The following is a 21,699-nucleotide window of genomic DNA, read 5'->3' as shown; positions in this document are numbered from 1 at the left end:
AGAACAAGAAGCTAGTAAAGTGACAGGAGAAGACAAAAACAGCGAGACGTTGCCAAGATCTGCGCTCCCCCCCCTGCTCTCTTCTTCCTCTCTGCCTCCTTGGAGGGATCCAAACACTGCAGGAATGTTATCATTGTATTGCATTAGCAACATTCCCCAGCTCATTTTAATGGACTACAGACTCTCTTGCATGAGCTTCTGTTTGTTTCCGTGTGTGTGTCACAAATTCTTCTGTTTCCTCTTCAGTTCCTTTCTGTCATACATGGTTAAAAGTTCACCACACGTATAAAGTGACTAAATACAATAAAAGTTTTAAAAAAGCACCAGAAAAGCTAGTTGAGGTATTTTGCAGATGTTTTTACAAAGTTATCTTTTTCCATTGTGTGCATGTCAACAGTGGTTAGCAACTTGCATCCAAATATCACATCTGTAAAAATGTTCCCATTCTCAATTGATTGGTTTGCAGTTTCATGTCCATGGACGAGACTTTCCTTCGAGTTATGAATCATATTTAAGTATCCAGCTGTTTCCCTCCCACACTTTCTGAACTTTGCCAGCCTTTTCCCACATATTTGTACGACTTAATTCAGTTAGTGAAAGGAGAAATTAGTGATTAAGTGGCTGCTGACTTTTCGGTTTAGCGCCACCAACGTAATCCTGCCTCAGACCAACGCAAATTGAAATTCAAAATCATACCGTTACAGAATCTGTTACTTCACTTTGTGTGGTAAATACTAAATACAAAAATTGTACGGTCCTTATAAACTTTGCATTCACCATCACCGATCTTTGTGTACAGGTAGCCGTCGTGAAAGTGAGAAATACGGACAAAGTATTTGCCATGAAGATTCTTAACAAATGGGAGATGCTGAAGCGAGCAGAGGTAAAAATCCGTTCGTTTGATTGTGTCTGTCATGATATTAATAGTTTCAAATTGTGTTTCGTATTTTTTTTTTAGACGGCATGTTTTCGAGAGGAGCGAGACGTGTTGGTTAACGGGGACTCCCAGTGGATTACCACTCTCCACTACGCCTTCCAAGATGATAACAATTTGGTAGGCTGCAATACGAACTTGAACTAGTTCCACGTATAAAAATTTTGCACTGAGCTGACTTTCACCGGTTCACTCAGCAATCTATGTTTAGAACACAATGCTTATCTCTTCAGTACGTCAGGTGACCTGCCAGCTGGTGACCTGCACCATTATTTTCCATAGCAAAGCACAACATGGCTAAGAATTGGAGGAAATCAGGCCGACACAAGTACCAATTAGCATGAATTTTGATGCCATAGCCATCACTTGCCATTTAGAGCGTCTGTCATCTGTGTCTTTCTCTCCTTGACCCCAAGTTCAAATGCCGGGACTGCTTGTCATTCCATTTCCCACATTCTCACAACAAATACTTTAGCCGAGACACTCCCCGAGACTCTCGACTAGACATCACTGCCCTTCCTAATTATAGAAAAAAAAAAATTGTATGCATATTTTCCAGCACTCATTTCCTCTGATTGCTTCTCTAGTAATTGGCGAGAAGGGCTTGTTTCTCTAGAGTGGCCTCTGAAAAAGAAAAAAAAAAAATACTGTCCCATATAATGTTTTTAAAATATTTTGTCCTTTTTTTCTGTCCTAAGTTCTATGTTACTGTAATTAAGACAAAGCTCTGATGTTGTTTTAGTATCTGGTCATGGACTACTATGTGGGTGGTGACCTGCTCACGTTGCTCAGTAAATTCGAGGACCGACTCCCCGAGGATATGGCCAGATTCTACCTGGCTGAAATGGTGCTTGCTATCGAATCTATTCATCAGCTTCACTACGTTCACAGGTATACTAGAAGCTTTTCATTGTCTTTTAATTTCCCCAAAAAATCCTCAGGTCTTGTTTTCTCCCCTCTTGAAATGTCAAAATATATGGCGTGTGTATTACTGCACGGGTGACCCAATAAGTTTTCTTTCAAATTTGTCATCACCAATACTTTAACTACCCAACTCAGTGATTATTTGATTTGGAATCAAAGTCCGAGAGACAAATTGAACTTCTACAAAGGGGGAAAAGAGTTTGGCTTGAAAGTGTGTATCGGACAGAATAAAACATGTTACAGCCGGAATGCATTGCTGCCGGCTGCTGTTGCCTTCACTGTGTTCCAAAAATGAAGCGGTCTATTTTCAAAAGCCATAGAAGAATAGAATTTTATGACATAAACCAAACATTCTCGATATATTTCTAAAATAATATCGCGATAAATAAAATATTTTCAAATGAACAACAAAAACAATTTTTTTAATAAATCCCTCACAGCTTGGTTAAATTACAACTTCAAGAAAAACTCGTCAGCAAGTCCAGTACTAACAATTCCGGCCTGTACTGCGATGGCAGTTGTTACTTTGGCGTGATCGGAATTTCGACGAAGGGAGAGGCACGGCTCCTCATGTTGGCTATCGTTTGTGAAGGTCCATGCAGTGATCCTTATTTTTTTTTTATTTGAGTCGTGCATCTGCCCCACCAGAAAGATATGAACCCAATCATACAATGTCAACACCCAATGTCGAAATATTTGTTCGTACTTTCATATACATGATTAACGACATATTTAATTGCACACAGTCTACAAAAATGTATTTTGTACTTAAAAGTACACTTGAGACTTAAAGCGTGGAAGACTGTAGTACAGAATGCACAGTGTACACACTGACTTTAAAAAAAAAAAAAATCTCTGTATGCTTATCATGCTCGCTGGCATCTTTGTCAATATTAGCATAAAATCCTGTCAGATAAGAAACATAAGTGGCTAACATTCGCCAGGCTCATATTGGGTACCCCTGCCCTATAGTGAGTGACAGCTGCATGGGACATTTGGCATGAGACAATTTCAAGTGTTTCACTCAGCTATTAGCGCAGTGCTTGTTCCCCAGTAACACCAAGTGGAATGCTCCAGCCCTCCACCCGTTTCCAAATCTGTGCCCACACATCAGGAATTTGACACGCGTGTCATCTCACAGATTTGAAGCTTACATGAGAAGCTGATTGTGTTATCATGTTGTTTTGGGTTGCCATAGTTTCTTATTCCAGTACAGCTGAATCCACCGGCTAGTCTTTTTTTTTTTCATTCCAGAAGCAGATTGGGTATATTCTTTAACTACATTTATTACCGGCCCTTTCAGTAATAAGTTTCAGTTTTCATGTCCTCTTTACTTGGACAAAAGTGGTGCCTTGACCTCCCACACTTGTGAAAGACTAGTATCTCAAATCCATCATCACCATTGAAATGAATGGGGATTCCTTTAATTCGTTCCAAAAACCTCAAAAACAAAGGAAAGCAAGTTTTATGAAGTGTAATCACGCCAACACTCTCTCTCTTCCCCCACCATGCACATGTACTTGAAATTTTTCTTGGGAGCCATACTGAAAGGGTAATTTATAGCAAAAAAAAGCCCACAAAGTTACCAATGACAATTACGTTGTGTGAGAGACGGCACAAAAAGCAATCTGAACGTGGTTCTTGAACCCAAGCAATAATTGTCTGCTAAATTTGTAAACACACTCGTTAGTGAGCAAAGCCTAAATTGGGCCGCTAGTAAATTAACTTCCACTGGACTGTCAAATGGCACAGGATTAGTTTGATGTCAATTATAGATGTGAATAAAATATGATCATAATAATGTGATCATATCCCGGGTAGGTCTGAAGGTGTGACGTTTGGAAAGAAGCGGACATGTCGATACAAATGTGAGAGTAATGAAAGTCAGCAGGGAGCTGCTAATTGTACGTTGTTATCTCGCGGCCGCTGTGGGGGTTGCTAACAGTAGCAGACATGGAAGAGTAAAAGGAAAAGGATCATGAAGACACTGTTCCCATTGAAGATCCTTTGTGGACTGTTTGGGACTGTAATGATGGGGTCTGGGAGGTGTGTGGGTGTGGTGTTGATACATCGTCAACCTCTTCCCCCCTTTCTCTATTTTATGTCCATGCGCTCATGAGAGAATCCGATTTTTTTCTTCCCAGAGGGTGGAGTCAGTCAGACACATCCCTTGAGCAGGGTGTGTTTTATTGGCTGGTCCCATCTGAGAAAGTGTGTACATGTGTGTGTTTGGCAACGTGAAAACGAGGGTGTGTGTTTTCATCTTGGTTGTGGTGCGTCTACATATGAGGTTAAGCCTGTTTCCTATTCGCATGACGGAAGAAAAGGATAGTGCAGTCACCCTTTAAATTAGAAGCCCTTAGTGGTCGTTAATTAGAAAAACATCCCGTCTTCAGCCACCAAAATGATTTTTTTATTAAGTTTCTATTTGCACTCGGAAAGGTTTTGGTTCCAAAGTAGATCAATGATATTCTGGCGGCATTCCCATGGGTAATCACACATGAAGTGGGTGATGTCACAGTCTCCATGGATCATCAATGATGATCCCGTTTATTGTTTAGCAGGCGGCCATGTTGAATTAAAGCATGGGCAAAAAAAATCCCTATTATTTTGAATGAAATTGAAATCACAATCACGATTATTCACTGATTTCAAAAGTTTATATTTATTTATTTACTATCACGGCTTCATGTCCATTATTAAAATATTAATAAATTCCCCTCAGTTTTGTTTTTATCTTTTGTTGTCGGGAAGTCGGCATAAAATGTATTAGATCGATATTGATTTTAACGACGCACAAAAAGAGTGGGAGTGTGTGCACGCTTGTGTATTCAGTGTGACCTCACAGAGGGGCCCGACAAATGTTTCAGTGGCCGAATTCACCATAGCTTAGCGCTGCCTAACACCGCATCTGTCTAGTTTGGCTTTGTATGGTTGAAAGCAAAAAGGCCTATTCTGCCAAAATGAGAGGAGATGTGGGGGTTGGTACTGAGGAGGGCTTTCCCTGTGTGGACAGATAGAGGGGGATCTGTGCTGATGACAAATGTTGGCGATCAGTCCAGGCCCTTTAGTCACGAAATATAATATGTCCTGTGTGATAGTAATCCATTGTGAGTCAAATATGACTACTGTGGAGTTTTGTGTGTGTCAAATCGGGACCTCGTGTCCCTTCCTGGCTCATTGATCTGCGATAGTATTGCTTTATTCCTCTATGAATAGGTATTGTTTTTTTTTTTCAAGTCTCTCTTGGGATTAAGAAAACAATTAAAATGATGACTCGAAAGCAAAGGTGTCAAACTCGAGGCCCGGGGGCCAGATACGGCCCGCCACATCATTTTATGTGGCCTGCGAAGACAAATTGTGCATCAAATTTGTGTGTCATTACTAGAATTGCAAATTGTCTTCACTTTTAATGTATTTTTTCAAAATATTTGACCAGTTTTTACTGGTCTGGTTTGAAAACGAGTTGTCAGTTTGTTTTGTAGCTTTTACTGTATATACATTTATTTGGGTAGACACTCATAATGGCCCTCCAAAAGAAACTTTGACGACAATGCGGCCCCCGAATAAAATGAGTTTGACACCCCTGCACTAAAGACTGATCGTGCATATCAACCTGAATATTTAAAATGGCTTTTTGGCAACATGCCTCTCCTGAATGTTCTTCTAGATTTATACATGTCATATAAATGTTCGGAATGGTCAGATTTGCCCCCTGCCTAATGCAGTACGAGTGTTAGTGTTCCCCTGCCGTGTCGAGCGGTACCAGAGGTCACATAGTCAGAACAATTGCTTGTCTAGATCCATGTGAGACATCCTTGTCTGTGCAGCTTCCTCTGTGAGTTTGTGTCTGTGCATGTGCGCTCGTGCGCGTGCACGTTTATTGTCAGGCTGCAACCAGATGGCCCTCCCAGATGGATGGTGTGTCTTAGAAGAGCTTACCTCCCTCTATTCTAGTCTCCATGCTGCTCTTAAGACCACAGGAGTCCTGTGACACACTTGCCCAATTAACTGGACTAACGAGCCTAGTATTAGCTTAGCATTTGCTGTTAGCATTACAATGCGTGGAAGCTAGGGTGTGCTGTGTTAGCTTGGTGCCGCAAACACAACACTACTTTATTGCTAGGGTTGTAAATTGGCGCGGAATAAAAATGTGCATGGAAGATTTGCTCCCAATGGAACGATCAACCCCCCCGAACTCAAAATGCAAATAGCACAGTCTCGTACAAACTTCACCATCCAATTTCAGCACACATTCAGAACTTTGCGGAAAATGTAACCGCTGATCGTCAATCTTATTTGATTTTAATTTGCTCACATCCTGCTGCACCAGAGCTTTTAGTATACGGTTCAAGTCAGAAACTTTTATTTACGATATCCACTTTTGGAAGCTTGCATGTAATCTGGAAATCATGTTGGGTGGCTTCAAGGTCTTCAGAGAGACCGCCGCTACTCTCTGAGGAAATCTATGGAATGGTCGGACATTGACAAGGCCTATATTTAACACTGCACTATTCATAGTCGTGAGTTCCAGCTGGATAATGTCAATTTTTAAAAAGCATTGCACTAATCTGGACTGAAAGAAGCCATCATGGAAAATAGCTAATTGTGCCTGGAGACCCTCAAGTAACATTAGCTTGGTTTAGTAGAAGTGGCCAAGCTGTAGATCCGGATGGATTACCCTTTATTGGTCACATGACTGAGGCATGCACTGAGGTCAATGCAGACAAACCTGATTTTCAAAATTTTGCAGGCGTTGATGATCAATATATTATTCATGCGCTGAAGATTGTGAGAATTTCGGGATTGCAGTTGTGACTCATTTTACTCAGGAACAGTGTGTTTCCTTGTAGTTGTAGTCTTGCGGCTTTTTATTAGTCATCTTTTTCATTTTAAGTAACTGAAAAAAAAAAGCTAATTCCCAGTTAAAACACAAATCTATTTCGAAAAGTGGAACTTGAGTAGGTGCAAAAAAAGTGAAAAAAAAACCATTGAGGTGGTTGCAGTAGTGGAAATTTTTACGACTCTGTATTCCAATTAATCTTTTTGACATAATCCACAAACATTATTATAAATCTGTCATTAGGAGTAGGGTAAGAAAAAAAGTGTGTGTAGAACTTATTTAACAATGTTAACACAATTTTCCATTCAAATAAATGCTTATTATTGGCTTGGACAATGTTATTGTTTTTCTTTTTTAATTGCATTTCCACCTTTGAATTTTTTTATTACTTTTTTTTCCTTATTACTTGACAGTTTGCTTTCAACTCATTATATAGGATTTTTTTTTAATAAATTTAATTTCCACCTTTTGATTTTTTTTTGTTACTTGACAATTTGCTTTCTCAATCTTCCTTCAGGGATATAAAGCCCGACAACATCCTATTGGATAGGAATGGCCATATCCGCTTGGCTGACTTTGGCTCCTGCCTCAAACTCATGGACGATGGAACGGTATGCATTCACGATGCTACTGCTGTTGTTAAATGTATAATCTGCTTTGTGTAAGACTTCTGGTCTTTGACCTGTTTTGTTCATTCCAGGTCCAGTCCTCTGTGGCTGTGGGGACACCAGACTATATATCTCCAGAAATCCTCCAGGCTATGGAGGATGGGAAGGGCAAGTATGGACCTGAATGTGATTGGTGGTCCCTGGGCGTCTGTATGTATGAAATGCTGTATGGAGAGACCCCCTTCTATGCTGAGTCCCTCGTGGAAACGTATGGCAAGATCATGAACCATAAGGTCAGCTGATTTGACTGGATACCACTTTGGGATTTTAATGTGAATTTGTCAGAAACAAACATCATGTATGTTTTTTTTTTTCCCCCAGGAGCGATTCCAGTTCCCACAACAGATAACAAATTCAGTTTCAGAGGAAGCAAAGGATCTCGTACGTCGGCTCATTTGCAGTCGAGAGTACCGGATAGGACAGAATGGAATTAAAGACTTCAAGCAGCATCCATTTTTCGCTGGTACAATTTATTTCTAAATTTAAACATGAACATTAGCAAGCATTTCTCAGTAATATTACCCAAATAATATCTTGCTGGGTTTAGACATAAGCAGATTACAGCTTCTGGGAAAGTACCATTACTGAATTAAATAAAAATAAATTATAATTAAAAAATAAATAAATAATTGCTGCATTTTCAAAGCTTCTGAAGTGTATTGGTTATCTGTCCCCTCAATCAAGGTATTGACTGGGACAATATCCGCTTGTGTGAGGCACCTTACATCCCGGAGGTCAGCAGTCCCACAGATACCTCCAACTTTGACGTGGATGATGACTCCCTCAAGAACTCAGTAAGTGTCATCAGAAGGCAAAGAAATGATCCCTAAATGTAATCTGGTGCTTTCAACATTTGTCACAATTATCATCAATTAATTTAATTATCCTTCCATCCATATCTGTACTGCATGTCCCCACGGGGGTCATGGGTAATTTAATTCTCAACACGGTTATTTTTATTTGTATTTTTTTATACTGTGTTTTCTCTCAAAGCTGCCTTTTTGTGCAACAGTTGCCTTTCTGTCCCTGTCGCACAAGCTCTGTGGCGGTTATACGAATTAGCCATGATGTCACCGGAAAAACAGTATCATGCCTAACTGCCGGAAATGGACTTTGAAAGCTTGCAAAATAGAACTTGCATTTTATGGCAGCACGATGATCATGTGTTCCATTTCAAAGTTGCAAGTAGAAATATTAAAAGGCAGCGTATCGCCAGTTTAATTTGCACATTCATATATAAACATCATAAAAATAAAAAATAAAGAACACATATTTTCCATGACTGCAGTTGTTTGCCGAAGTGACAAACTGTTATTTACATACAATCGATGACCAGTCGACTATCCAAATAATCTTTTGTGACCTTTTTTTTTTTTTTTTTTTTTTTTAACAGGAGACCATGCCCCCTCCCTCTCACACTGCCTTTTCTGGCCACCACTTGCCCTTTGTGGGCTTTACCTACACCAGTAAATGGTAAGTCAACAAGTGAAATTGTTTTATTTATTTTCTGTTTCGAAACTTCTTTCCTAATTGACTGATATTCACATTCTCACTATCCGTGGGAAAGCCACCCTTATCTCTTCAAGGCTCACTGATAATGGTGTTTTCCACTCGTTCCCTTCTTCCACTTCTCCCATCACTCTTCCACTTGCTTTTTCAACTCTCACAATTTGCATTAATGTCACTGTTAACCAACCAACAGTTCCATTTTCAACTTCTCAATTTTGCATTAGGCAACCATTGTGGTCAAATATTATTGCACCATTCAATGTGTCGATCATTTCTCCAACTCAAGGCAGAGAATATCAGTTTTGAGGAGCTTCAGAAGGGCGGCAGTCCTAACATCTCAGGGAGCCACACCTTCTGACTCTCATGAGAAAGTCAGACTGTTGAGAGTCACAGAAAACAGTTTTAGTCCCTGTGATTTCCGTGTTACTGATAACTTAGTAGCTGCGTATTTTTTTGTGGCTACGAGATTATGTTTAAAAAGTAAATCTTTTCACTGTGGAAGAAAAATTTTTTATAGCCACTTCATATACATGCATTCTCTTGTGTATTTTAAAAAAAACAAAAAAACAGTACGCTCATTGGAACCCACTTTTTTTTTTTTCTTCCTCTTAAGCACAATCTCCGATCGAGGTTGCCTTCGGCAGTTGTCAGGTGAGGCAGGCAAGACGGGTCAGGGACAGGTTGACGCAGACATCCACCGTAGCGTTCAGGACAGCCTAGCCGTAGAGGCCTACGAGAGGAGGATCCACCGTCTGGAACAGGAGAAACTGGAGCTGAACCGCAAAGTTCAAGGTAAGCCAGGAGATCATACGTAAAGATGGAAACAACAAGCAGTGTTTATTTGTTCCAGACATTTGATCTGAAGAATCTAAATATTGAAGGATCTATTGATATTGCAGATTTGTCTAAGACGGTACAAGCACATCAGCGCCCAACTGGTGAAGTCCTGTTGAGTGCCAACAAAGAGGGGGAGATCAGGAGTCTAAAGAGCGAGATAGACATCCTCAAGAAACAAATTGCTGGTAGGACTTCATGGTTTACAAGAAGAACGGTATTTTAAGTTGAGTTAGTTTTATGAATCAGCTCATTGTATGTGTATGACAGACTCAGGCCAATTGGAAAAACAGCTCGAAGATGTGTCGATGGCTCGTCGAGAACTCGAGGACTCCTCCAAACATATTAAGATGTTAGAGAAACAAATCAAAAGTCTCACAAGGGAGAAAGATGACTTGCTGAAGGTAAAACTTCACCTCAATGGTATTTTCTTGCCCTACTATGTTGTTTACCTTTCTTGTTTGTGGCTAGGACCTTGTGGAATCCAATGAGAAGATGAAGTCACAGTCAAAGGATCTGAAAGAAGCTCAGGGTCAGAGAAAACTGGCCGTGCATGAGTTTTCAGAACTCAATAAGGACCTCTCAGACCTCAGGTGTAGTAGCCTCATGTTAAAACAAGACCTAAGACTCATTCCTTTTAACCTAAAAACAGTTAGAGCTTTTGATTCGCACTCAGTTTTTATAATTTGAATATTGTGACCAAATCCACAGATCGGAAAAGCAGCAACTGTCTCGCCAGTTGCGTGACAAAGTGGAGGTCATGGAGAGCCAAAATCAGAAAATTGAGGCTCTGCGCCTTGAGGTGCGCAAGGCGGAGAAGGCCATGAAGGAGGTACTTCCATCATAATTCACTTGAGTACATTTTTGTAAATACTTTTCAGTCACACAAATTCAACCGTTTAATCAGATGGAGGCGAAAATGGAGGAGCGCACGGCAGAGACGCTTAAGGAGAGGAAGGTGAAAGAACGTAATGAGCAGTACACCCGGCAGCTGGAGGTGGAGCTCGAAAGGCTGAAGGTAATGGAGTGAAACATCACATCTTCTCATCCTTGAAATGGCATCATCTGACATTTTATATTGCATAATCCAAATGGTAAGCAGTCTGTCAGGGAGGGGCATTATTATAACTCCATCTTTTTTTTTTTTTTTCAGGGAAAACAAGTTGGCTCTTTGGCTGTCTCGACTCCATCCAACCAATTCCAGGCCATGGGCCGTTTACGGGGTGACCTGGAGAAGCAGACCCACATACACGAGGAGGAACTGGCACGTCAAGAAGCCCAACACAACACCGAGTTGAACGATTTGCGCCAGGAACTACGTGACGCCGAAAGCCAGCATCTCAGCATGCAGAAAGAAATGCTGGTGCTCAAAGACAAGCTCGAGAAGACTCGAAGAGAGAGGTCTTTCATCTTTTTCTTATTTTTCGTTTATTCGATGTGCACCGTCGTAGGATTATTTACCCCTCTATTTAAGTGACAACATTGTAACATGTCCACATTTACATTGCTGTGAAGGTTTATTGGTTTTGCAAAAGTTGTTTATGTTGGGTTTCAGTGAGAAATAAGACAAGTGATCTTTACATATACTTTAGAGTTCAAACCTGTGTCTGGTAAATTACACACATGCGAGAGTAAAATATGGAGATTTATTTTGAAATGGGCAGCTATTACACAAGATCACTCAGATGTTTTCATTTTGGTTTCTAATGAGTCATTCATCAGGATTAGGAGTCATTCACTCCCATTTAAAACACTTCATAATGGAGCTGCTAATCCTAAATTTGGTTTTAAAACGGCATGAGTGCTATGTAATCTAGTTGGTGAGCTCACTGGTAGCAGCCACTCATTTTGATCTCAGGTGATACACATCTTGTTTTTGGGAGAGATTTTTTTTAAACACTTTTTGGACCCACATGTTTTTTTTTTGTAATTGCGTCCCCATATGCCAATATTGATCAAGCAGGAACAACAGGGGAATATTGATTCCTGTTGTAATAAATCCTGTTTACTGTGTATAATTTATGTTTGGGTCCCAGGGAATAACCAAATTGTTAATTTGGTGTCATTTGTTGAACTTAAAATACAGCTGTCTGATGCAGAATCTTTTGGGCTTGGAGTGGCCCTTGTTTTTTTTTTTTAACTAAAATACTGTGAACAATTCAGACATAATTTTCTTAATTTGGCAGTGGCACAAACTGACATCTCATATACAACCCCAATGAAGTTGGAACGTTGTGTAAAACATAAGTAAAAAGCAATAATTTGCAAGTCCTTTACAACTATTCAATTGGATGTTTAAACAGAATTATTTTTTCCATGTGTGAAATTTTCATTGACTTCATCCATGTTGATATCCAGTTGATCAGTTTCTCGATGTGGCAGCTTCTGGGCCAATGAATCCCTTACCTTATTATGTCGTAGCTTTCTTCGACAGGACCAAACACAGGCGGCGTTTCTCACTTCGCAGACATTTTTCGTGTTCATAGATTTGTTAATATTGCGTAAAAATAACAAGTGAGGATAGTGTGCCTCTGACATCAGCAGATTCACATATTTTGACCTAAATATTGGCATTCCAAAATTTGCCAAAGGCTTTCAAAAAACAAGCCTGATTTTACAAGATTGTTTGGGGGTATTTTTTTCTCCAGACATCTTTCTGAAGTCCATAACTATAAAACAAGTACAAATTTTTGAACCATTAGAGAGGACCTCCGGCAGAGCTTTTCATGCCGCGTACTGGCGGAAGCCTCGTCCAGTGCTTCAGTCTTGCTTGGTGTTGTCAGGTTCTCCTAGAGATACTCTGGGCAAAGTTGACAGTTTATAAAACACAGCACATGTTGTTCACAGTATATGACATTTGGTCATACTTCCTTCTAGTTACAGCTTTGTTACATTTCAAAATAGCCTGAATAACACAAACTACGTTACATTTGCTCATTTAAATGAGAGGGGACTCATGCTTGGTGTCCAAGTATCACTGGGCACAGTTTTAGCCAGAAACTAATTTCTAAATTCAGGTTTATACAGTGTCAAAACTTTAACAATCTGTTTTTTCTCCTCCCCAGTCAATGTGAGCGGGAAGAGTTTGAGACGGATTACAAGCAGAAGTATGAAAGGGAAAAAGTTCTGCTTACTGAAGAAAATAAAAAGCTATCCAGTGAATTGGATAAGGTAAGATATATTTCAGAAATAATAAAAATACTAAAAAAGATGAAAGTTTATCTTGCACTTAAGCCATTTCCTCAACCTGTCTCACACAAATAAATCAAGTCTCTGACCTCAGGTTACCTTTCTGGATCAGCCCAAATGTTTTCATCACATTCTTCCACCCCCACCCACTTGCTCCTGATGCCAAAGAAATCACTAGTCAATAGCCCGCTGTGCAGTGGAATGACAATCTGGATTCTGTTGATTTAGGAAAAGATTCTTGAAAGTTGAAAAAGGCTCCCTACTTTCAGTGCCTTATGTGTGTAAGGCATTTTGACAGCTGGAAGAAAAGTGTCTGAAATTTTCACTGTAGTGGTTCAGATCGCTTTCCGAACCTTAAAATGAATCTAAAAAACCTTAAAATGTTACCTTAGCTGTCCTCAGATACCGTAATTTTCGGACTATAAGCCGCACTGGACTATAAGCCCCATCAGCTAAAACTCATGATTCCGGGTTCAAAATTTCTGAAAAAAGTTGCAGCTTATAGTCCAAAATTTACGGTAGTCTCACCCGAGCTTGAAAAAGCCTGTCGAACTTATTACGTTATACTGTATCAGTGTGAGCATTATCTCACAAACCTGACAGAAATAAAATGTGCTTAGTAAGTGAGGCATTTGATCAAACAATAGAAGAGTTTGCCGTTTGTTATGTCTCTATGGTTACATCCTCTTGCACAACAGACATGAAAGAATTCAGGATACGTCTTAAACAATGTAATGGTGTTGAGTGCTTGTGTGTCACTGGGAATGCAGTCAGAAATATTTTCAAAGACCTTCAACAATACTTGGACTTAAATGTCCAATTGAAGTCATTTCAAGGCCAAGCACCTATTCGTCAGATCCACTAGCAGATGTTCATTATTTGAAGTTTGTTTCATACATATGACCTTTGTTATTCTATGTGCCAATTGTGGTTTCCTAGCTTTAAAAAATGTGATATTTAAAAGAATCGGCTGTACTGCTTTTGACATCACATGTTCATTTCTTCAGATAACAAGCATGTTTGAGAAGTTGAATGTCTCCAACCGGCAACTTGAGGAAGACATGAGAGAGTTGGCTGACAAAAAGGAGAGCGTTGCTCACTGGGAGGCCCAGATCACAGAAATCATCCAGTGGTGAGCAACACACATTGTTTTACTCAGGAAATGATTCTTTTACTCGCCTAACAGGTTAACCAGACCAAAAAAATGTCCTACATCTTTAAAGCGTAAACACGTTGTCATTCTAATTAGCTAGTTCTCAAATGTGTTATCCAATCACCGTGACATCAATTTAAATCAGAGTTTAAAATAACCCAGGTCATTTAAATAGGATCCTAATTTTAATTGAGCTGGTTCATGTTGAAAAGCAAAAGACAATTTGCAAAGTGATTTTTTAAACTGCTGTCTTCAGCCCCCCGCCCCAAGCTTAGCGGGAATTCACTTTTCCAATTGCTCAACACCTGGATATGTGGTTCCCTCCAGACAGCCAAACAAAAGAGTCTGCCCGTCCGTCATTTATGGGAAAATGAATTCACCTACCTAGTCTGTGCTCCTTGTGAACTCTCGTTTCTCAACATTCGCTTGTGACCATAGGTCCCATTCAGAGGCAGCGGTGATGTTCCTCTCCCCACTTGTCTGTCTGATTGACTGATAAATGAAAATTCAAATGAAATCATTTTTCATCATGGGCCGACATTAGATTCTGATGGTCTGAGAAAACCGTTCACCACGACCGCCACACGAATTAATGACTAGCAAACAATTCCTGTTGACACCTGTGTTTATAAAATTCCTTGAAAGACTTAAGTGGGACCACCCTAAGAGTGTCTTAGGACACCTGCTGGACCCCTACTGTTCTATTACAGGGCAAATAGTGCTGCACTACATTCTGGGGCAAACCATGTTGGGAGCTAACAAGCTGGGACCTCACGTCCTGTATTAGCATAAAGACTGCAGCTCCAATTTGTATCTGCTTCACTTTGATCTGCTTCATCTAACTTGGCTTGACATCGAAAAGTGCAGTGGGTGTATTGGGTTCCACCTCACCGTGTTAATGCTACATTTTTTGCATACCTCTGAGGATCATGAGCTCTTTGACCCTCCCTCTTACTCAGATCACTTCCCTTTGCAGCTGACACCTTGCCAGCTGCTTGGCCCCTCTCGGTTGGACAAGCCTAAAGTCTTAGCATTCTCACATATTTAAAGGGCAAGTTTGGAATTTTCATTGCGAATCATCTTGTTTTGGTCGCCCCCTGGTGGAGTGCCTCGGTATAGCATCAATTCCTTTGTGTTCATTTTTTTTAAACATCACTTTAATAATGAAATATTTTTTTCCCCCAGGGTGAGTGATGAGAAAGATGCTCGCGGTTACCTGCAGGCTTTGGCCACGAAGATGACGGAAGAGCTGGAGGGCCTGAGAAATACCAGTCTGGGAGCGAGAGCTACGGTAAAACCCGTACTTACTTGATATGTTAGAATCATGTCCAATGTTTTTTTTTACCTCCTCCTCTTGTGTTGCAGGACATGCCTTGGAAGATGCGTCGCTTTGCCAAGTTGGATATGTCTGCTCGCCTGGAGTTGCAGTCCGCCTTAGATGCCGAGATCAGGGCCAAACAAGGAATTCAGGATGAGCTGAATAAGGTCAAGGCTAACAACATCTCCACGGAATGGTATATTATTATTTTTTTTTCTCTTTAAGTAATTCTCATTACAAATACGCAACTTGTGAAATGACGCTTGTCTTTCCACCAGTAAACTGCAGGACATAGAGAGTAGAAATCAGGACCTCGTGGCTGAAATCGACAGGCTGAAGAAAGAGAACGAGGAGCTGCGGTTACGCAGAGGTGCCCGCGACACTTTGTCAACATAACTGCTTGGATACGATTGTTTAATCTCTTACGGAAATGAGCAACGTTCGTTTGATGTCATGATGACAAAGACATTGATCAATATGATGCTGATGATGTCAGTTAAAAAAAAAAAAAATCAAAGTGCAGTTAAAGCATTCAAACAAAAACCTTTTAAAAAAATGCAGTATTTTGAATTTGTTTTCTGTGCTAGAAATGAAAAAATATGCAATCGAAATTTGATTATGTAAAAGCCCGGGTGAGAAGCTAGCAACAACTCATTTTGTTTTTTGTTCTGTGTCCCTTAGGTGTCAAGCATCAGGATTCCCAGAATTCTTTCTTAGCTTTTCTCAATGCCCCCACCTCAACACTTGACCAGTTCGATGTGAGTGTTTATCAGCTCACTTGTATAAAATACACTGAAGGATTCATTTTGATATTACTCAGATCATCAAAAATGGTCACCATTTTGTTCTCAACTCTAATTGGCTTAATTGAACGGTTTCTTTTTTTTTTTAATCTTTCCATATTTGTATCGTTACATAATTTGTCCTTTGTTTTTTTTAATACATCAGGACTCTTATTCTTCTTCTTCATCTTCTTTAATTGAGTTTTGGGAAGACGTAAGTTTCCTTGGTTAGATGGACGTTTTTGTGTTGAGTGGAAATGCAACTCCCAAGTAGAAATCCTTGTAGTGATTGACATGTTGCAATCCCGGTTCTAGTTAGTCAGTGTATGTTAGTGAACTCTGTCCACGATGGCTTTCCCGTTGTGGCGATTGGTTTGAACTTTACCACCAAAGAGTTGATACAAACCCCCCATTTTCCAGTCATTCATATTTTTAAGCTAAAAGCAGACCTTGATTAGACTTTCCCTGCTCTTCCGTCATTGTCTTTCCCAAAGTCCAACCCCATTAGACATCATGGAAAATGTTTAGATGTGTTTTTAATAGTCACTCACTTCTGTCTCTGCCACCTCTTCTGCCGCCGAAGCGCTCACCATCCGTTGGCACGGCTAGCAAAGGCAGACGTGTAAGCCACTTACCAACCACTCTTGTTTAGCCGCTTGTATCGTTCATTTCATTTGTGTGGGTGTCCTGTGGACTATTAAGGTTGCATGGCAAGGGTGGGATATGATGCTTCTTTCTTCTTTTTTTTTTTTGTAGCTGGTGTGGTGTTAATAGGCATGTTAGATTTGTCCTATTTTCTTATATGGGTCTTTGTTTGCTTTGGGAATCGCCATGCAAGGTAGCTGGTGTACAATATGGTGCCAATCAGCATGGGCTTTCGATTTTTCTTTTTTTTATAATCAGAAGATAGACAATAAAAGTGTGTATCATAATGGAATCTTTCTCATCAGGGACAGGAGTGATTTTTTTTTTTCCTTTCAATGATCTGTAATCTTTTCCCTAAAAATTATAGAGGGCACATTTTGGTGAACTTCCAGTATGCTTGTATTTCTGACATTCTGCTTCATCATTTTTTTTCCCCATCTTTCTCATCAGGTGGACTCAATGGATAATTTTACAAGCTCCAACACTCCATCCCGGGAAGATGACCAGAAGTCTCACCGCAAGTCCCGCTCACGTTCACCCTCAATGGCCAGCGATATGGATCCCATAGAGGTGAGATATATATTCATATGAAGAAAACAGAATTTTACTGTTCCCCTTGTAGGATTGCTAGATGCATATGGGGAAACAAAATCAGAATTCACTCTTCACATTGCTCTTCTTCCTTTTCCTTCATCTTGCAGTTGATAGATCATTCTCCTCGTGCAGTCCAGAACCCCAGTTTGCGCTCAGGAGGATATGGCAGTATCGGTCGCTCTTCCCCTAAGGTTATCCATTTTTTTCCTACTGTTGGTTACGTTGAAGTTGAAAACTGCTTTGCATCTTAACTGTCTCTATCCTTTCATTATAGCCAAAAGCACATCAGTTTGTGGTGAAATCATTCAACACGCCCACTAAATGCAACCAGTGCACTTCTCTCATGGTGGGACTCATACGCCAAGGTTGCACCTGTGAAGGTAAAAGCTTTGCAAATTGCATGAAATGTCCGTGAGTACAACCGTGAAATTGCTTCCACAAACATCTAACCTCTTTACTGCTCTCTCCTCATCCAGTGTGCAACTTCTCCTGCCACGTAACATGTGCAGACAAGGCTCCAGCAGTATGTCCCGTTCCGCAGGATCAGACCAAAGGACCTCTCGGGATCGACCCTCAGAGGGGCATTGGGACTGCATACGAAGGGCACGTAAGGGTAAGTGAGCTCGGAAGTAATTACTAAAAGTTAGTTTATGTCCACCTTATGATAACATTTGGGTTGTAGGTGCCTAAACCAACCGGAGTGAAGAAGGGCTGGCAGCGGGCCATGGCTGTGGTGTGCGACTTCAAACTTTTTCTCTATGAGATTGGAGAAGGAAAGACAACACAGCCGAGTGTAGTTGTGAGCCAGGTCATAGATATGAGGTAAGAAAATATACAGCTGGTCATGTCTTGCAAGCTGACATAATACTTGTTCAAGCCCTTAATGTCTCCTGTAATACGCAAATAATTTGCTCTCTAAAATACGTCTTGTTTAAAAGCCTGAAAGATGAATCAGAAGTGAAGGAGTTGAAATTGATATTTGGATTACAGATATGATTTAAATGGTTGTACCGCTGCATGTTTGACCTCGTCTTTCCTTTTGTTTCATTCAGGGACGAGGAGTTCTCCGTCAGCTCTGTTTTGGCCTCCGACGTTATTCACGCTAGCCGTAAAGACATCCCGTGCATCTTCAGAGTGGGTTCCTCTCATCTGTATTTATCTGTGTCAAATTTAATTGATTTAATGAAGACATTTTCTTCCTAATACATCCTGTCAGCATTATGATAAGAATTTTGCTTAATTTGTCTTCACTGTTTGGATTTTTTAATTTATTTTTATTCATCAATTTTCTGATATGTCCCACAGGTAACGGCGTCTCAGCTCTCCCCCTCCAGCAGCCACAAGCCATCCATCTTGATTCTAGCCGACAGTGACCAGGAGAGAAACAAATGGGTGGGCCTTCTCAATGAGCTCCACCGTATCCTCAAGAAGAACAAGCTCAAGGAGCGCTTCGTCTACGTCCCCAAGGAGGCTTACGACAGCACGCTGCCGCTCATCAAGACGACACAGTCGGCTGCTATCATAGGTGAGAATTCAACGTGCAAAATATAGTCATGTCATTAGATATGATTAGCGATAGCATTCACAACAATATGCCATTTTGCTTTCAGATCACGAGCGCGTCGCCCTCGGCAACGAAGAAGGCCTCTTTGTCATCCACGTCACCAAAGATGGTAAGACCTGTCAATTTACTTGACAAAACGGATTGTTGGTTAATGTAATTCTCTATAACTTATCCAACTCCGCATCCCCTCCTCAGAAATCATTCGAGTGGGCGACAATAAGAAGGTGCACCACATTGACCTGATCCCCCAGGAGCAGCTGCTGGCCGTCATCTCCGGACGGAACCGCCACGTCCGACTAGTCCCCACGCAGGCCCTGGATGGCCGCGAGATTGACTCCTACAAGCTCGGCGAGACTAAAGGCTGTCAAACCATCGTCTCCGGGCCCGTCCGTAACGGCTCGCTCACGTGTCTCTGTGTGGCCATGAAGAGGCAAATCATGTGCTACGAGGTTTGTACCAACCACACTTGCTGTTCCATTTTTTTTTTTTTTTTTTTTAATCCAACATGCCCTCCTTGCACTTTAGGTGAACAAGAGCAAAGTCCGCCACCGTCGGCTGCGGGAACTGCAGGCTCCAGGGCTCGTCCAATGGATGGGTTTGCTTAATGAGCGGCTGTATGTGGGCTACCAGTCCGGCTTCACCCGCTACAGGTACTCGATCAGCTGACCCTGTGAGAATCTGTTGAGTGTGACTCAAAGCCTTCCTCCCATAGTGTCCATGGCGACGTGTCTCCAGTTAGCCTGCTCCATCCCGAGGACCACACCCTGGCTTTTATCCCTCAGCAGAACCTGGATGCCCTTTGTGCCGTGGAGATCTCTAGCAAGGAGTTGCTACTCTGCTTCAGTGCCATCGGCGTGTACGTGGACTCTCAAGGTCGCAGGTCACGCCAGCAGGAGCTCATGTGGCCTGCTGTGCCAAACGGCGCCTGTAAGCATACTCTAAATTGAACTGGATGTTGATTTAACCTCGACAGAAATGTGTAAACATTTTTTTTTTTTTTTTACCCCCTTTAGGCTACAATGCCCCTTATCTGTCAGTGTACAGTGAGAATGCAGTTGATGTGTTTGATGTCAACACCATGGAGTGGATTCAGACCATCCCGCTAAAGAAGGTCCGTGTCTGAAACTACTTGTGCTGAATTTATGGGTTCAAGTGACACGGATTTTTCTGCACCTATAACACATTTTATATGTCTCATAAGAGGAAATTGCATGAATGCTAATTAGACTTTTTCTAATGTGTATCAGATATTTGACAATGCATTTGCAGTATAAATGGTTAGATTGGTTGCTACTTGTCAAACAAAAACAAATTGTAAGCAGGCAGTAAAAGTCTGTCCTTTGTCTCCCTCTTGTGGAGAAAATGAAAACATGCTTGCTCTTGATCAAATGAAAAATGATGACGATCCTTGTCTGACTACAGGTGCGACCGTTGAATGTCGATGGCTCCCTAAACCTGTTGGGGCTGGAAACAGTGCGGCTCATCTACTTTAGAAACAAAACAGCAGGTGAGTAGTCCAATCCTAAATTCTATGTTGGGTTCATCTTACATTTTCGATTCTTACTGTTGATTCGATGTTGGAACGGAGATCAGAAAGCAGCAGATGTGTCTGTGGCAACACTGATCATGTTGTTAGCAACCATGTGTACGTGATGTGCTTTGTAGTCACCGATCTAAACACAGCCGGGACAATGTTGTGATTTTTTCAGAGGGCGACGAGCTGGTCGTCCCGGAGACGTCAGACAACAGCAGGAAGCAGATGGTACGCAGCATGACCAATAAGAGACGCTTCTCCTTCAGGGTGCCAGAAGAAGAACGACTTCAGCAGAGGAGGTACTTAAACTTCACCAGGCAGAAATCCAACATTTATGTTCACACTCACTTTTAATTTAGTTGATTTTATTCAGTCTGACAAAAAAATGGTTTTGTGAATGCAGAGAGATGCTGCGGGATCCAGAAATGAGGAACAAGCTGATCTCCAACCCTACAAACTTTAACCATGTTGCCCACATGGGACCTGGGGATGGAATCCAGATTCTCAAAGATTTGCCAATGGTATTTCAACTCGTGTAATCACGCAGAACATAATGCATAACACATAATTTACACGCATACTGTTTTTTCCATGCTGCTGTTTGTGCCTCATTATTTATTTCAATGTGTTTGCTTAAAATAGAACGTCCGCATCCAAGAGAGCCGTGCAGGCTTCAGCGGTTCCGTCAGCATCCCTTCCATCACCAAGAACAGAGCCGAGCCGGGCCGCTCCATGAGCGCCAGCAGTGGACTTGGCATACGTGAGTGACGAGTCATTCCTGCTTCAAAGCGGTCCCGGGATCTCCCTTTGAATTCTTTCTCCCTTCATGTGCCCGCAGGCTCGTCCTCCCAGAATGGCAGCGCCCTGCGTCGGGAGCTATCGGGCGGAAGCTACAGCTCCAAGCGCCAAGCCATGACCTCGCCCTCCGAGAGCTCCTTGTCCTCAGGTGGCGGCATTGACTGCGTGGAAGCTCCCCTCTCCCAGTTTGACAGAGAGGTCAGTGCATACCGCGGCCATGTGAACAAACTCGAGGGAGAACTTGTCATAAAGTAGATAGTGTCTTTGCATGTGATCATAGTTCTTGCGCATCCCCCCCCCCCATCCGCCACAAACATCCCGGCAGGCGCTTTACCTCATGTTCCAACCTCCTGATTGGTCGGCACCCTGTGATGTCATAGATCTGCAGCAGCGGAGCTTTCTGATCCTGA

At 41.4% G+C, this 21,699-nt stretch overlaps 1 protein-coding gene and 1 long non-coding RNA gene across 3 annotated transcripts in view; one reads left to right on the top strand and one right to left on the bottom strand.

Annotated features, from left to right (window-relative positions):
- Positions 1-21,699, top strand: part of cdc42bpab (CDC42 binding protein kinase alpha (DMPK-like) b) — a 40,794-nt gene that overhangs the window by 15,711 nt on the left and 3,384 nt on the right. For both annotated transcript variants that reach the window (XM_088361517.1, XM_088361518.1), the window contains exons 3-41: positions 800-883; positions 959-1,054; positions 1,677-1,825; positions 7,219-7,312; positions 7,402-7,602; positions 7,691-7,832; positions 8,054-8,163; positions 8,763-8,842; positions 9,492-9,670; positions 9,778-9,900; positions 9,983-10,116; positions 10,184-10,305; positions 10,424-10,544; positions 10,620-10,730; positions 10,866-11,113; positions 12,778-12,883; positions 13,909-14,033; positions 15,240-15,345; positions 15,420-15,568; positions 15,651-15,742; positions 16,054-16,130; positions 16,738-16,776; positions 17,250-17,369; positions 17,501-17,584; positions 17,668-17,773; positions 17,870-18,006; positions 18,076-18,215; positions 18,446-18,527; positions 18,699-18,918; positions 19,004-19,066; positions 19,153-19,406; positions 19,483-19,607; positions 19,670-19,884; positions 19,971-20,068; positions 20,380-20,464; positions 20,667-20,790; positions 20,895-21,012; positions 21,134-21,251; positions 21,330-21,487. In XM_088361517.1, the coding sequence (XP_088217643.1) occupies positions 800-883; positions 959-1,054; positions 1,677-1,825; positions 7,219-7,312; positions 7,402-7,602; positions 7,691-7,832; positions 8,054-8,163; positions 8,763-8,842; positions 9,492-9,670; positions 9,778-9,900; positions 9,983-10,116; positions 10,184-10,305; positions 10,424-10,544; positions 10,620-10,730; positions 10,866-11,113; positions 12,778-12,883; positions 13,909-14,033; positions 15,240-15,345; positions 15,420-15,568; positions 15,651-15,742; positions 16,054-16,130; positions 16,738-16,776; positions 17,250-17,369; positions 17,501-17,584; positions 17,668-17,773; positions 17,870-18,006; positions 18,076-18,215; positions 18,446-18,527; positions 18,699-18,918; positions 19,004-19,066; positions 19,153-19,406; positions 19,483-19,607; positions 19,670-19,884; positions 19,971-20,068; positions 20,380-20,464; positions 20,667-20,790; positions 20,895-21,012; positions 21,134-21,251; positions 21,330-21,487 (4,935 nt within the window). The remainder of the gene's footprint in view (positions 1-799; positions 884-958; positions 1,055-1,676; positions 1,826-7,218; positions 7,313-7,401; positions 7,603-7,690; positions 7,833-8,053; positions 8,164-8,762; positions 8,843-9,491; positions 9,671-9,777; positions 9,901-9,982; positions 10,117-10,183; positions 10,306-10,423; positions 10,545-10,619; positions 10,731-10,865; positions 11,114-12,777; positions 12,884-13,908; positions 14,034-15,239; positions 15,346-15,419; positions 15,569-15,650; positions 15,743-16,053; positions 16,131-16,737; positions 16,777-17,249; positions 17,370-17,500; positions 17,585-17,667; positions 17,774-17,869; positions 18,007-18,075; positions 18,216-18,445; positions 18,528-18,698; positions 18,919-19,003; positions 19,067-19,152; positions 19,407-19,482; positions 19,608-19,669; positions 19,885-19,970; positions 20,069-20,379; positions 20,465-20,666; positions 20,791-20,894; positions 21,013-21,133; positions 21,252-21,329; positions 21,488-21,699) is intronic.
- On the bottom strand, positions 11,971-16,056 carry LOC148381736 (uncharacterized). Its single transcript, XR_015854306.1, has 2 exons — positions 14,439-16,056; positions 11,971-13,117 (listed from the first exon to the last, which is right to left on the bottom strand). It is a non-coding gene; the product is annotated as an uncharacterized LOC148381736 (long non-coding RNA).

The sequence above is a fragment of the Syngnathus floridae genome, chromosome 19 (assembly GCF_059516105.1).
Source record: "Syngnathus floridae isolate MCC-2025c chromosome 19, RoL_Sflo_1.0, whole genome shotgun sequence".
In the NCBI taxonomy this organism is placed as follows: Eukaryota; Metazoa; Chordata; class Actinopteri; order Syngnathiformes; family Syngnathidae; genus Syngnathus; species Syngnathus floridae.
This window is presented reverse-complemented; position numbering and strand designations above follow the sequence as displayed.